This window comes from Mixophyes fleayi, chromosome 1, assembly GCF_038048845.1.
Source record: "Mixophyes fleayi isolate aMixFle1 chromosome 1, aMixFle1.hap1, whole genome shotgun sequence".
NCBI classification, from domain to species: domain Eukaryota; kingdom Metazoa; phylum Chordata; class Amphibia; order Anura; family Limnodynastidae; genus Mixophyes; species Mixophyes fleayi.
The window spans coordinates 75,956,991-75,971,302 of NC_134402.1; the positions used below are offsets into that span (position 1 = coordinate 75,956,991).

At 42.2% G+C, this 14,312-nt stretch overlaps 1 protein-coding gene across 5 annotated transcripts in view; it reads right to left on the minus strand.

The window, feature by feature from the left end:
• The window catches only part of PRIMPOL (primase and DNA directed polymerase), a 34,092-nt gene that overhangs the window by 19,529 nt on the left and 251 nt on the right, over positions 1-14,312 (minus strand). For 3 of the 5 annotated variants that reach the window (XM_075197067.1, XM_075197058.1, XM_075197075.1), the window contains exons 2-5: positions 11,913-11,966; positions 10,555-10,739; positions 10,071-10,165; positions 2,325-2,463 (exon numbers count right to left, since the gene is read on the minus strand). In XM_075197067.1, the coding sequence (XP_075053168.1) occupies positions 2,325-2,463; positions 10,071-10,165; positions 10,555-10,734 (414 nt within the window). In that variant the 5' untranslated portion in view covers positions 10,735-10,739; positions 11,913-11,966. Of the gene's footprint in view, positions 1-2,324; positions 2,464-10,070; positions 10,166-10,554; positions 10,740-11,912; positions 11,967-13,879; positions 14,195-14,312 lie in introns of those variants that run through there. The other 2 variants (XM_075197049.1, XM_075197085.1) reach the window with 2 other exon arrangements.

A 14,312-nucleotide genomic window follows, 5' to 3' on the forward strand; every position in this document is an offset into this window, starting at 1 on the left:
GTGTTTTAAACACAAATTATTTTTTTCTTCATACTATTACTGTTAGCCTGGTTCTCTGGCCAGCAGACTTCACAACTAAAGCATTTTGCAAACCAACTGTAAGGTATTGACTACAAAAGATATAAATATATCTATGTCCTAAACCAAAAAACCAACCGTAAAACTTCCCATAACATGCCAGGTTTTAACTGCTCCAAAACAGTCCTGTATGAACATAAAAACAAAGTCTGAAGTGTTGTTTCTGTTGCGTTCATCTACATAAAACCCGAACCTTATTTTAGGAGTTATCTATAGATTTCAGTTTTACTTGTGTAGACCTTTATCATGGGAGGATATGAAGCAAGGTCGTAGAGCTTGTTTTATATGTTTGCATAGGTAACAGAATGAACTTCAGAGAGAACAATACAGAATTGTAAAGCAGTAAATGTTACTGAATGTGGGGGGAGAGGCTGCAGGCTGCTGTATCTGAGGATATGTACTAAACAGCACTAAAACACTATTGCATTTCCAGCAGGGACTGCCACCTCAGTTGTTAGCTGCAACTCTGTCCAGGTTATTGGTTGGGTTGTACTTTTGGTACAGTTGGGCTTATGAAACATTGTAAAGAGAAAATGCAAACAAGTGTGTAAAAGCATTACAGGAGTCACACTACACTCACAATTGTGAGATGAGTCTAGAAATTTTATTTTTATATTCAATCCTAGAATGTTCATTTTGCTGGCAATTGGTGCTGTGAATTTAGCTCTTTTATTCTTCATGTACCATATTACAGTACGCAGGTTCTGCTATATGAACCATCTTTGACTTCTACCAAATATCATTAGGTTTGGAAAGCATTAGGCTAAAAATAACATGTGCTGTTTGTACTAGATGTGCGACTTTACTTGAGCATCAGAAGGGAATTAGTAGTGGTTCGGAGGAACTACAGCAGGAAACAAGAAATAAAACTGCCAATTCCAGAAAGAAGGAAAGTGGCTCCTTCACCTTTCATCAAACAGATAATAAGTAGAAAGGCCATGGTGCCTTTTGGTTATGGTCTTGCAAGTGGCAGATTTTCTACCTACAAATTAATGTTTTAGCCTAGTACTTCCTAAGCTCACTGAATTATTCATGACTTAGTAGAAGATAGCTAATTTGCTCTTGACGATACAAACCAATGGAACTGCTAAAGCAATCACTAGCAGTTTAAAGACAGTGTGAACTGAAATAAAATACAGCATCTAATATTAAACCCTCCTGCTTCATACTAGAAAATTTCCTTTTGTGGATCCAGCAATCTTACTTAATCTTTCTAACATGATGCAATGGCCCTGCTATTTATGAAGGGTTTTGTCACATTGTCTGCCATATTGGGAACTGCCTTGGCAACTTTCCTCCCTTGCTGAATGACAGGGATGAGGAGCAACCACGGCATTCTACTTATCTTACTACCTTTTCTTTAACATATTAGCTCTAGGTCACAGTTAGCTGCTATATAATAGAACTGAGCAATGAGAGGGGGTGTAGCCCATTGCAGAAGTTTCTGCCTTTTGATTGGTTTCCATAAAACGTGGTCTTCCTTCATTGGCACCCTCTCTCTATTCCAACCATTCTGCATAGCAGATACTTGGACAAAACATAATTTATTATATTTTTCCTTTCACTTACATCTTTCACCACGACAAAATACATAACTTGTCTGTTCCTCTTTATGACTATATCTAATAATGATTAATGTGTGCAGGCATATCATAAACAACAAAATCCATCATTACTTAGTGTTCAACACCTTTCAATCAGGACTTCTATAAACACCCCTCTCCCAACACCTCACCTTGTCAGGTAAACTAATGGATCTGAATGTGTATGAAGTATAGATTCCAGTAAATGAGTTTTCCTGTATCTGGTTACCACAATTATTTCAGCTGGCGTATACTTGGACTGGTTCATTATACACAGATAGAATTCACTTAAATTAATAATGCCAGAGGTGCACTTTGCATGTGTCCAGTCTCGATCATAGTTTGTTCCAGAATTAATAGAGCCACATTTTAAATCTAAAAGCTAATTCACACAAGCAATCTAATGAATTTAAAATTGAATTGTGATTTTCTGAAATAGTAAAAGGAGGTCAGGCAGTACATGAGGGAACAACAATACATCGCAGGCTGTAGTCAAGCTTGGGACTGTAGTCAAGAGGTTGCCCTAACTTTGTTCTAGAAGCTAAACGATCAGCTGTAAACAGAAATCATGTGTTATGCTGTTACCTGTCCTACCTGTATCTTTTACAAGGATATAATGAATAAGGAAATGCTGCCATTCCTGTTTCCTTAAGCCATTCTCACCTCAATCACAAAAGCAACCATTTTTCTGCCATCTGCTTCTGGATTTGCTGGTTTATAAAACTCTAAATCAAAGTATAGTTTGCAAACCGTGTCAGCAGGAATCACTTCATAGCAGTGAGCCAGGGTTTGAGGGTGTTTGCTGTTAAAACAAAACACAACACAACAACCTTTAAATGTTTCATAATTCAATTCTGCATTTACCAAATGTTTAAACCACCACAACCGACTCCAGAAAATTTTAATCTTTTCATTTACATTAGTAAAATTAGATGAGATCTGGTTTCGGTGCATGGGCTGAGTGTCCAGATCATCTGTGAAAGCAGCTAGGGTACTGTGGTATTCAGCAAAGTGCAACACAATAGGTATTTGCAGCATTTTACAGAACAACACAGCTGCTAAGGAAAATGCATCCAATGGAATAATTATAAACCAGTTAGATGTATGATGTGGAAGAGAAAAGGTTTGATAAAAATTGCTATTTTTTATATTAATAATCACTACCAAAGAGAAAGAAAGAGGAGTGAGCAGTGTATAATATATATTGTCAACAAGGAAAGTTCAATAAGGAACAAGGAAATGTACAGCAGTTTACTATGCAGGAGTTGGTCTCCAATTCCTGTTAAAGCTATTTTTAACCATAAAACATGCTGCTATGTACAGCTTCATCGCACGATTATATATAGACTCCCTTCATGAGGACTGGTGTCAAGTAAGTGTTATTGCAACAGACCATAAGTCGTGGATGTGTGTAATGCTTTATGAACATGCGCCGACCTTTATTTGTCCTGCTCTGCACTTTGGGTATCAGGAGACTTTTTTTTAATGAAATTGCTTCAAACAGTAAACCTTAGGCAAAGCATTGGATGATCTTCTAGAGTATAAAGTAACCTACCTAGGTGTCTGTGTGGTGTCCTGATAAAATGTATATGAAGGCAACTGGAACCATTGTTATGTGATAATGTTTTAATAATTTGACATTCAATACCCATTGGAAATCTGTCAGACTCATTACACTATTACCCTTGAATTCTGCTTTTGCTGTACAGTTTATATTCTATAAATGTGAACTGCAAAACCATGAGCAGTACCGAACAACTTAAAGAGCACTGTTGCTGTATATATTTGTATTTACCGTAAAATCAATTTTTTTAAACACAGTTGGGGGACACTGCGGACCATGGGGGTATAAAGGGCGCTGTGGAGTCAAGGCATTACTAATTTGTCTAGCCTGCTTCCTCCCCTCTATGCCTCCCCCCCGGCCGGAAATCCTCAGTTTATTTACTAACCAAACCAAGACAGGGTAAAACTCAACCAACAGAACATACAATGAACTATCAGAACCAACAAAAAGGGTGGGAGTGCAGTGTCCCCCAACAGTGTTTAGCGAAATCGATTTTAAGTACAAAAATCTTCTTTTCTCTAGCACAAACAGTTGTGGTACACTGCGGACCATGGGGACGTTCCAAAGCTGCCCCTATGGGTGGGAATGCCCAGATTGAGACGCATGTAAAACTTTACGGCCAAACCTTGCATCCTTAGAAGCAAACACGTGAAATCTGTAGAATTTAATGAACTTGTGGCAGCCTGGCACACCTGCTCAACGGAGACCCCACACCGCCCTAGAATCACTAAACGATCTAGTGGAATGGGCATTAAGACCCCCTGGAAGTGGCGCACCCGCAGAAACATAAGCCTAACGAATGGCTGCCGTAATCCACCGAGAGATCGTCTGTTTAGTGGCTGGCCAGCCATGCTTCAGGACATCATACAACACCAGGAGACTGTCAGTGACGCCAACCTATCCATATAGACACGCAAAGAGCGGACCACAACCAAGAGCAAAAGCGAGCTTTGACTGCTGGACTGATGCCTGCCAGAAAGGGCAGTAATAACAATATCCGCATTGACGTGGAAACAAAACACCACTTTAGGTAGATAAAATGGCACGATACAGAATACCACCCGGTCATCATGAAAAGAAAGAAAATGAGGTTGACAGGAAAAAGACGCAAACTCCAAAACTCTGCTGGCTGAAGAAATGGCCAGCACAAAGACCACTTTCCAAGTCAGGAACTTGAGGCAAACAGATTCAGGTCCTACGGCTCCACTGGTGAGACAAAGGGCGGTTGCCAATGGAGAACCCCCTGCAAGAAAGTTTGCACATCCAACAGTAAAGCCAACCGTCTCTGGAAGTAGATGGACAAAGCCGAGATCTGCACTTTAAGGGATATCAACTGCAAATCCTTATCCTGATCCTCCTGAAGGAAGGCCAACAAACGAGGCACCCTAAAGGAAAAGGTAGGAACCTTTCTTAATTCACACCAGCTGATGTAAGACGTCCAGATCCTGTGGTAGTTACTGGAAGAAGATGGCTTCCTAGCCCTGATCATCGTACGAATAACCTTGTCCGACAGACTTTTATGTCTCAAAATTCAACTTCCAGGCCGTCAAAGTCGTGTCAAGACTTGGTGGAAGAATGGACCCTGGCTGAGCAGATCGTCTCTCAGAGGAATATGCCAAGGCGGTTCCACCGCCGTGTTGAGAAGATCCGTGTACAGGACCGCCGAGGCCAAAGAGAAAGTACAAGACAAACCCTGCCCGACATCTAAAACTACATCACCCAGGAATTCCGCAGCCTGCTTAATAAGGTCCGCCAAGGGAACCAGGTCAGCCCTAGCTGTGCCAGACTGAAAGCCTGGCACAAACAGCTCCCTCGCTGTCTGTCCCAGCCGAGGTGAAGCCAAATAAACATTCAGGGCAAGAACCACGTCAGCTCTGTCACCCTTCTATATGAGAGACCGGTAAACTGCAGCCGCGACCCCCACGGCGTTCTGCGACACTGCCCTGGTCAGTGGTCGAGCCTTTCCGGTGATGGGTGACCCTTTTTCTGGTGGTCTGCATCTTGACAGGGGGGCAGAGGACTTTTTCGGGCTGCACTCACTTTATGGAATTCACTCCCTCGCACCACAAGACTTTCCTCTAGTCTTCAAACCTTCAAGCGTTCTCTGAAAACTCACCTCTTCAGACAAGCTTATAATATTTCTCTACCACCCTCTTAATCTCACTAGGTTACCCTATTACCACCCTCTACACAGCTAACACAAGACAACAACCCTCTGACCAACATAGTTGTGTGACTGATCATACAGCCCACTAAATACTTTGTAACCTTGTCATTCTAGCTGGACAAATATTCAATATGATTGTCATGGTTGGCTTACAGGAAATTGATCCCTAGGCTCTGCTGAACATGGCTAAGCCCACCCACGGGCGCGGAGTCTAACAGACAGGTGGTTTTCACCAGGAACCCCCGCAAGGAGGTATGGTCTTAGCTGCACCAAGTCTGCAAGTCAGATCTGGAGTCCACAGATGAGTGGCATAAATACAGGCACAACAATAATATAGCCTGATGGTCAGCAGCCAATGAGTCACTAGGAGAATAGGTGCTCTGTGGTATACAACGAGAGAACAGAGGCTGTCACTGTGAAGTATTCTGGAGATGGTAATGGAAATACTGGAGCAGCAATAGTTCAACACAGCCAGAGTCTGAAGGCTGACTGGAGTGGTGGAGGTAACTCGTAGTAACAGCTGATGAGTCCCAGATGAAATAGCAGCTCTGAACGGTAGTGATGAGAGAACTGGAGCTGTCACGATGATATACATTGGAGATAGTAAGTGAGGTACTGGAGCAGCGAAGGTTCAACACGGCCAGAGACTGAGAGCAGGCTGGAGTAGCGGAGGTAACTCGTGATAGCAGCTAAAGAGTCACAGGTGTAATAGCGGCTCTGAGTGGTAGCGATGAGAGAACCAGAGCTTTCACGATGAAGTACACTGGAGATGGTAAGAGAGTTACTGGAACAGTGATGATTTAGCACAGACCACGAACTGAGAGCAGGCTGTAAAACAGGCAAACCACAAGGAGAACAGGAACCAGAACCACAGGCTGCAGGAAGTGAGCTTGAAGAACAGGCATCAGACAGGTGAATCCAGGGGGTTTAAATAGTGCTCCAGAAGTGCTTAGCCAATGAAAAAGAGGGAGGAGGTCCTGAAGTGCAATAGGCTTTCACCTGCACAGATCTGAATATAGCTGAATGAATGAACTGGAGAATGTCTGATACTGGGACATGGCAGTTTTCACATGAATGGACTGCAGGTAACTTGACAGGTACTATCTGTGGGACCGGAGCGTTACAATGATGTAGCACTTACCCCTGTGTTTCAAACCATTGTCCCATAGATTGTAAGCTTGCGAGCAGGGCATTCTTACTGCTACGTATATATTTATTACCCAGTATTGTTTTATTACTGTTTGCTCCCAATTGTAAAGCGCTATGGAATCTGCTGGCACTATATAAATAAATGTTGATGATGAGAGGTGAAGCGCTGACAGACACTCTCCCTGTCTGCTCCCATCCTAAAGCTGTCCCTAAGGGGGAGGATGCATAGAAGTAGCAACACCTACCTTACATCTTAAACTAGCATCTTTGGACACAAAAAATGATGAATCACCAGTCTATGAAAAGAGAGGATCTTGTCCTTTGACAGAAACACTCGGTGAGTATCAAACAGCAGCCCCAAGAGGACCATCCGCTGGTAAGGAATCAGATGGGTTTTCTTGTAGTTGATGATCCAACCATGAGATTCAGAGAGCCTACCTTAATCTACTGATCATCCAAGTAACCTCCTGGTTCTCCGAAGTGACTGCCATGATCTTGGTAAACACCCTCGGCACTGTGAATAGGCTGAAAAGTAGAGCCCAAAATGGAGAATGCTGGAACTGTACAGCAAGTCTGAGGAGACACTTGTGTCCCTCCCTGAATGAAACAAGCAAGTATGCATCCTTCATGTTCATGGACACCATGAACTCGTACTGCTCCATGCTGTTTATGAGACCTCATATTCAGAATGAAGCTGGACATCCAAGGATACATGGTTGTGGATGGTTCGGAAGGACCTTTCTGGTTTATGATTTAAGAGGTTTGAGTAAAAACCCAACCCCCTCTGTTCCTCCAAGACTGGTACAACTTCTCTGGAGGACTGAATGGCTTCTCTTAGAGCTCAACACTTTGCTTGGTCTCTAGGGAGGCCAGTGGTAAAGAATCATCTAGGTGGGGACCGATATGATTCCGCCAATACGATTCTTCTCACTCAGGCGTGTGTTGTGGATTCAAGGGGGTGCCCTGCTATCATGCTGACTGTTTTTAGAATCCTTGGGGGCTGGACACTTAGCTGCCAAAGCCCGTTTTCCTCTCTGCTGACCTCCACTAGGTTTGGAGGCTTTTCCTCTGGAGGTCTGACTCACTGACTTCCCTGAGGGGGAAAAGGATCAAAATCTAGGGCCCTTAGGCCTGTGGACATTAACAGAATATAATAACTCATTCCTCCAGTTGCCATTGAAATTATTTCATCCAACTCAATGCCTAACAAAACTTACCAAAAGGAGGGCAGTTTTTCAGTCTGTCTCCCAGGAACTAAGCCAGGGATCATATTATGACCTGACTGCTGAGGCAGATTTTTGGACCAATGAGCCCTGCAACGATGGTAACCTCCCTTAGGTTTTGAGAGAATTCTCAGATACACTCCATCAGAGTAAGTACTTCCGATGTGGGCATACCAAACCGCAAAACTGCTGTCAACTGTACTGACCACCTCTCTACTGCATTATTGACCCAAACCAAAGCTAAGAGGCCCCCGCAGTTGTGAGAGACTTAAGAGTGGTCTCAAAATTTCTATCTGTGCTATCGGAATGGTGGTGTCTTAAACTAGCGAGTTATGAGAGTATCTACCTTATGCGGAGATTCCCACTCCACCATGTCCATGCTAGTGAATGGATAAAGAGACTGCAACTTATGTGAATCCTGTAATCAGGCCTGGTCCATGTCTCTCATAAAAGGTCTTCTAATTGAGAAGAGGGGAAGGAAACCATTTGGTCCTCTTCTTAAACAGCGAACTGCCGGGAACATAATGCCTGCCAGACAGTGCACACTTCAGCTGCTCTGTTAAAATCCTCATCAGGGCAGAAGTAAACCTCAGGATGAGAATCTTCAGCCACCATGGCTTCCACCTGGGAGGAAAGCTCTGAGCCTTATCCTTCTGATAACTGAAGGACTGCCAGAATCTGATGCCTCCAGGGAGTCTGTAGGTGTTGACAGATTCCAATACCCTTTCAAGGAAGAGGAAATCTGCACCAAACTAGCCAGACCTTGCTCTCCAATTGACTTGTTGGGTGCTGCAGCGAAGGGTCCCAGAGGAAGGCAGGATCACTCCATGTGGCTCTTGAGAGACGATCCCTGCTTAATTCATAAAACAGGTAAGTCCTTCCGAACTATCCGCTACCTTGGAACTTTTATTGGTGGGCTTAGCCTTGTGAGGGAAGCTAGAAAGGCGGAGGTAATGGATAGGGAAAGCAACTCCCCATGGACCAAGCACCAGAGACATGGCTTCCGCCTAGACGGAGGGCCCCCTTTGCCTCCCTGTGCCTTGTGTAAGACTGGGATCCCCCACCTGCCTCCCCGTTCCCTGAGCACCAGGAACAATAAACTCCCTATGGCACCGGGGGCGGCCACTTACCTCATTGCCGCACATCCAATGCCCATCCTATACTGCTGGCCGGCACAGGGAACCCAGGGGAACCTATTAGTAGCCACAGATACAGTCGGCATGTCACCCTGGAGGCGATCCTACATCAATAGCAGTCATCAATAGCAGGCAAGAGAAGGTACCATCTGTGGTACCTTTTCTTCCTGCTCCAAGCATCTGGCTAAGTGAGTGTCAGCTTTGGAATAGATATCTCCATTGATAAAATAAAGTTAAAAATAACAAATAAAGTTAAAAAATAGAAGGCTGCCCATGGCAGCCATTAACCAGGCTCCCTGCTACAGCACTTTATTTTTTCTAAAGAAACCTCGGCAGATAGTGGGGTATAGAGGAACAAGAGTTTAGAGTTTTAGGAGACCATTTCAAAAGTGCTCAAGCTACTACACTGGCCTCTATTTTTAGCGTTCCCCATGGATGAAAGAGAAAACAGGAGCCTGTATAACAATACACCATTAGACATGTTTCTGAGCAAAAATTGCTGCAATATTGGGACACAGATCTGTTACAAAATTGCTCACCCATCTAATCTGGTGATTGTGCCAAACAACTATATTGCTATATTCGTGAGTAACTTAAGTATTCTTCCAAATGCAGAGTGTCCCTCAGACCAGAAGCAGAACAGTGCATCTCCATGCCCCATAATAATGCCTAGGTTGATGGCGAAGCCGTTCTAGAGCAAAGTGTGGGCCTCTTCTGAGCATGCATGTTCCAGCAGAGAGGGGGCTTGAGGAAAAAAACATGGGGTGACCCGACATTTCCAGGTCCACCTTTACATCCGGGCCCCATAGGTGCCGCACCCACTATAGTTCCGCCCCTGTCTCACACCAGGACCTGTGAAGGGATGACATGACCATACTGCTTGTAGATCTGGTGACTTGGCAGTCGTGCAGGGAGCATTTTCTGTGCGCAACAATCCATGATACAGAAATTACATGACAGATTTACACAAAACATGTATTCAGGAATTTGTACCTCAAATGTAACTGATATTTTGATGACAGTACAATTTACAATATTCTTATTTTGCCAGTCTTCATTGTTACAATATGTTCACAGGGATTGATTTTCAGTATATATTGCCAATCAGAAGACAGCAAACACAAAAAAACAATAATTATATAGCAGAGTTAAAACGTGTAAAATACATACATGTAATAAAACCAAAACTCTGTGTATGTCGTCACAAGATAAAGCCGTCTTTCTGTATCATTAAGAACAGTCTCCAAGGCAAAAACATGAACATCCTGTAAAAAAAAAAAACCCACTAAATTGTAATAATGACTGGTTGAAAACACATCAAGAAATATGGTTATTAAACATTATCAATAATATTACTGATCACAGTGTAAATAACTAGCTCAGTTTGGCAAATTAGTAGCCATGACTAGGTCATTATAAACAGCTGACAAAACTTGGATAATTCACTAGTAGTGCCCACATGTTGCGATCCATTTGGCCCTCCTGGTTGACCAGGCTAAACAATTGGTTCACAATTCCTGCGGTACCATCACCGCTTTCAGGTCATTCTCTTGACCCAAAACACTCCGTGATGGAACTCATTTTGCAACCTGGTTTTATTGCTCTCCTTCTTCAGCACTAACATGCATATTAATACATTAATTGAATAACTTACCTCCTTACAGGTTTTGGCAAACTGAAAAGCTGGATCTTGGCGAGGAAACAGCCTCCACACTGAAGAAGGCTGCCATACCCTGTATAGCTTGGGTCTGTAGGCTGCACTAAGTGGATGTCGTTTATATTGAGATGCCAGCTCCTCAACTTTATTACATTTTTCTAGCCATTTTCTCTTCATGGTTTCTGAAAATTGACAGCAATTCACAAAATTGGCCATTGTACCTACTCATACCATTACAGTATTACATTTGTCAAGTTTTAGACTGAAACCCTATAGATAAAGGGATGCACAGATTATAATCAAACAGCAGCTAAAACAAAAAACAAATATAATATTGGTTATCCAAGACTTCTTTGTCAGCATAATAAGGTTTTGATAATCTGCCTAATATGCCAAATGGTAGCGTAGTTTCTTTCAAATTCTTAAATCATTTTACAGCATGGATTTCAGATAAGAATCCTACTTACTTCCTGGAATATTGTGTATATCTATATTCATTGGCTGCAGTGGTTCAACTCTACAAACAACAAGCAGGGCGGGCTACTTTTACAGAGCTCTCATCTGGATAATATCCAGTTAAGCTACTTGTTTACGCTACTATGTTACGTTACTTTTACCTTGCGAAAATTAAAGATATATTACTCTTTATTGTTTTCTATTTAGATTTTAATGTATATTCTGCAGGGTTACTGACACTTCTGTCCACAGACCTCTGAGATTCTGTGGACTGATTTATTTGATACCTTTATTTGGTACATGGGTAATTTACCACTTAAGTGCAATTTAACATTAACTTAATTACTACGCAATATGGGTGCCATCTATTCCTTCTTTTTCCCACACACACATACAAAATCAACAACTGGGAAGCAACAGGTGCCTATAAAAAGATACTTCTGCAAATATACAAGGAGTATATATTTAGTAGCATTTTATTTCAGTGTGGTTTTAAGTGACATTTTGGTGTGATTAATACCCATTTGATTTGTACAATTACTTTACAAATATATGTATATTGCTAGTGCCCAAGAAAATATTAGCTGTCAACAAAAGCTCTCAAAATACTATAATAAAATAAATTATATATATTTAAAATATATCTACTTTAGAACTAACCCCTTAGTATAATTTAGAACTAACCCCAAGTATAATTAGGTAAGGGGGTCCCTCCCTTGGGACCTTCAAAATTATCTTGTATTAAGCCCAGTAGAGTATACAATGCCATAGCATGAATTCCACATTGGCTGACACACGTCCACACAATGTTCTAAGCTGCAGTTAATGGACTTGTTTAACTCATGGTGGCTTGGTGTCCTTGTGGATACGTGATCGTTTGACGGCCCATAGAGACTTACAGGAAACTCTGGTGGCATTCTCACTGGATTGGGAAATAGGTGACCAGGGTCTTACTAAAGTGAAAAGAAAAAAAAGAAAAATTTAAAAAAAAAATTAAAAAAATTGTTTCCGAATAAAATCAGTGTTATACTAAATATCTTCATGAAGGTAACCAAGGGAAAACTCACAAACAGAATGCATATTATTTGTTTTTTGGTTTTTTTAACTTAAAAGGTTTTTATTAAGTTTTTAGCAAAAGAATATGTAAACATAACAGTTACAACAGAGTACAGTGCATAATGTAGATCCAATAAATCAGTCAGAACTGCCCATAAACAAACCATATTATTTGTTTTTAAGAAAAAAAACATCATATATACACGCACACACACACACACAACATAAAAATCACTGACAGGTGAAGCAAATAACATTGATTATCTCGTTACAATGGCACTTGTAAAGGGGTGGGATATATTAGGCAGCAAGTAAACAGTCAGTTCAAGAAGTTGATGTATTGGAAGCAGGAAAGATGTACAAATGTAAGGATCTGAGCTGGCTAGACGACAGGGTCAGAGCATCTGCAAAACGGCAGGTCTGTGGGGTGTTCTTGGTAAACAGTGGTTAGTACCTACCAAAAGTGGTCCAAGGAAGGACAACTGGTGGACCGTGGGAGCAAAGGCTAGCCTGTCTGTTCCAATCCCACAGAAAACCTACTGTAGCAGAAATTGCTGAAGCAGTTAATGTTGGTTTTGATAGAAAGGTGTCGGAACACACAGTGCATTACAGCTTGCTGCGTAACTGTAGACCGGTCGGAGTGCCCACACTGACCTCTGTTCACCTCCAAAACACCTACAATGGGCATGTGAGTGCGAGATTTGGACCAAGGAGCAAAGAAAGAATGTGGCCTGGTCTGATGAATCACGTTTTCTTTAATGTCATAAGGATGGCAGGGTGCGTGTGCGTTGTTTACCTGGGGAAGAGGTGGCACCAGGATGTACTATGGGAAGAAGACAAGCCAGTGGAGTCAGTGTGATGTGCTGGGCAATGTTGCAATGTTCTGCTGGGAACCCTTGGGTCCTGGCATTTAGGATGTTACTTCGACATATACTGCCTACCTAAACATTCTTAGAGACCAAGTACACCCCTTCATGGGAGTATTCCCTTATGGCAATGGTCTCTTTCAGCAGGATAATGTACCCTGCCACACTGCGAACATTGTTCAGGAATGGGTTAGGAGCATGACAAAGAGTTCAAGGTGTTGACTTGGCCTTAATTCCCCAGAGCTCAATCAGACGGAGTATATGTGGGATGTGCTGGAAAAACAAGTCAGAGCCATGGAGAACACACCTTGCAACATACAGGACTTAAAAGATCTGCTGCTAATCTATTCATGCCAGATACCACAGGACACTTTCAAAAGGTATTGTGGAGTCCATGCCTCCACAAGTCCCAGCTGTTTTGGTGGCACGAGATGGACCTATGCAAATATTAGGCAGGAGGTTTTAATGCTGTGGCTGTTCAGTATAATATATATTAAAATGTAATCTATTTATCAGATTTAAAATACAGTTATAATGGGAGGGGTCTTCCTACACACTACAGCAGTGGTTCCCAAACTGTGTGCTTCTTTGTGTGCCTCGCTCCGTGATCTCACAGGAGTGCCTCGACCAGGGCCAGTTGTAAGCAAGGCAGGGGATAATGTGGCCATTACTTTGGCTTAGGGGTGCCTTGAAAAAAATATTGATAGCCTAAGACTGCCTTGAACTGAAAAAGTTTGGGATCCACTGCAGTACAGAGTTCTTGGCTGCAACCGTATTAAAGGACAATGCAGTTGGCAGATTGATCAGAAATTGCTCACATGCAATGGTGGCATTACAAAAGGATAAACGGTCCCTTTAATCAGCATGAGTTCGACATGACTATCGGTCAACAAGATGGGTAGCCAAACAGTACTGGTACAGATTGTATTAGCTCTCGGACTCACAGCATCTACGGACTGTGCCTCATAACACCACTGACGTCAGCTCGCAGTGCAGGAAGAATGTGAACACGGAAATAATAGTTGGAATCCTGACGTTATGTAAACATATTCCGCCACAGACAGTGATTGGACAGACCAATGTACGGGCTCTATCCTGCTGTACACTCCGCCCAATCTGTAACACTGAACACGCGGGGTAATAATCAATACAATATTGCTGCCAGTTGTGTCAACTGCTGTAAGCCTCCATTTTGCTGTAGATCATACTTTATTTAAGCATAATTAGCTTCAACAAAATGGAGACCTAGCTGTTCTAGTATAATTACGAGGAAAAACCCCATTTAAGGGGTAAAGTCAGTTAGTACAAGTGCTTTAATAAATATATGCCATATAAAGTAATATGAATTTATAAATGTACTTTATGTTTCACCATGTA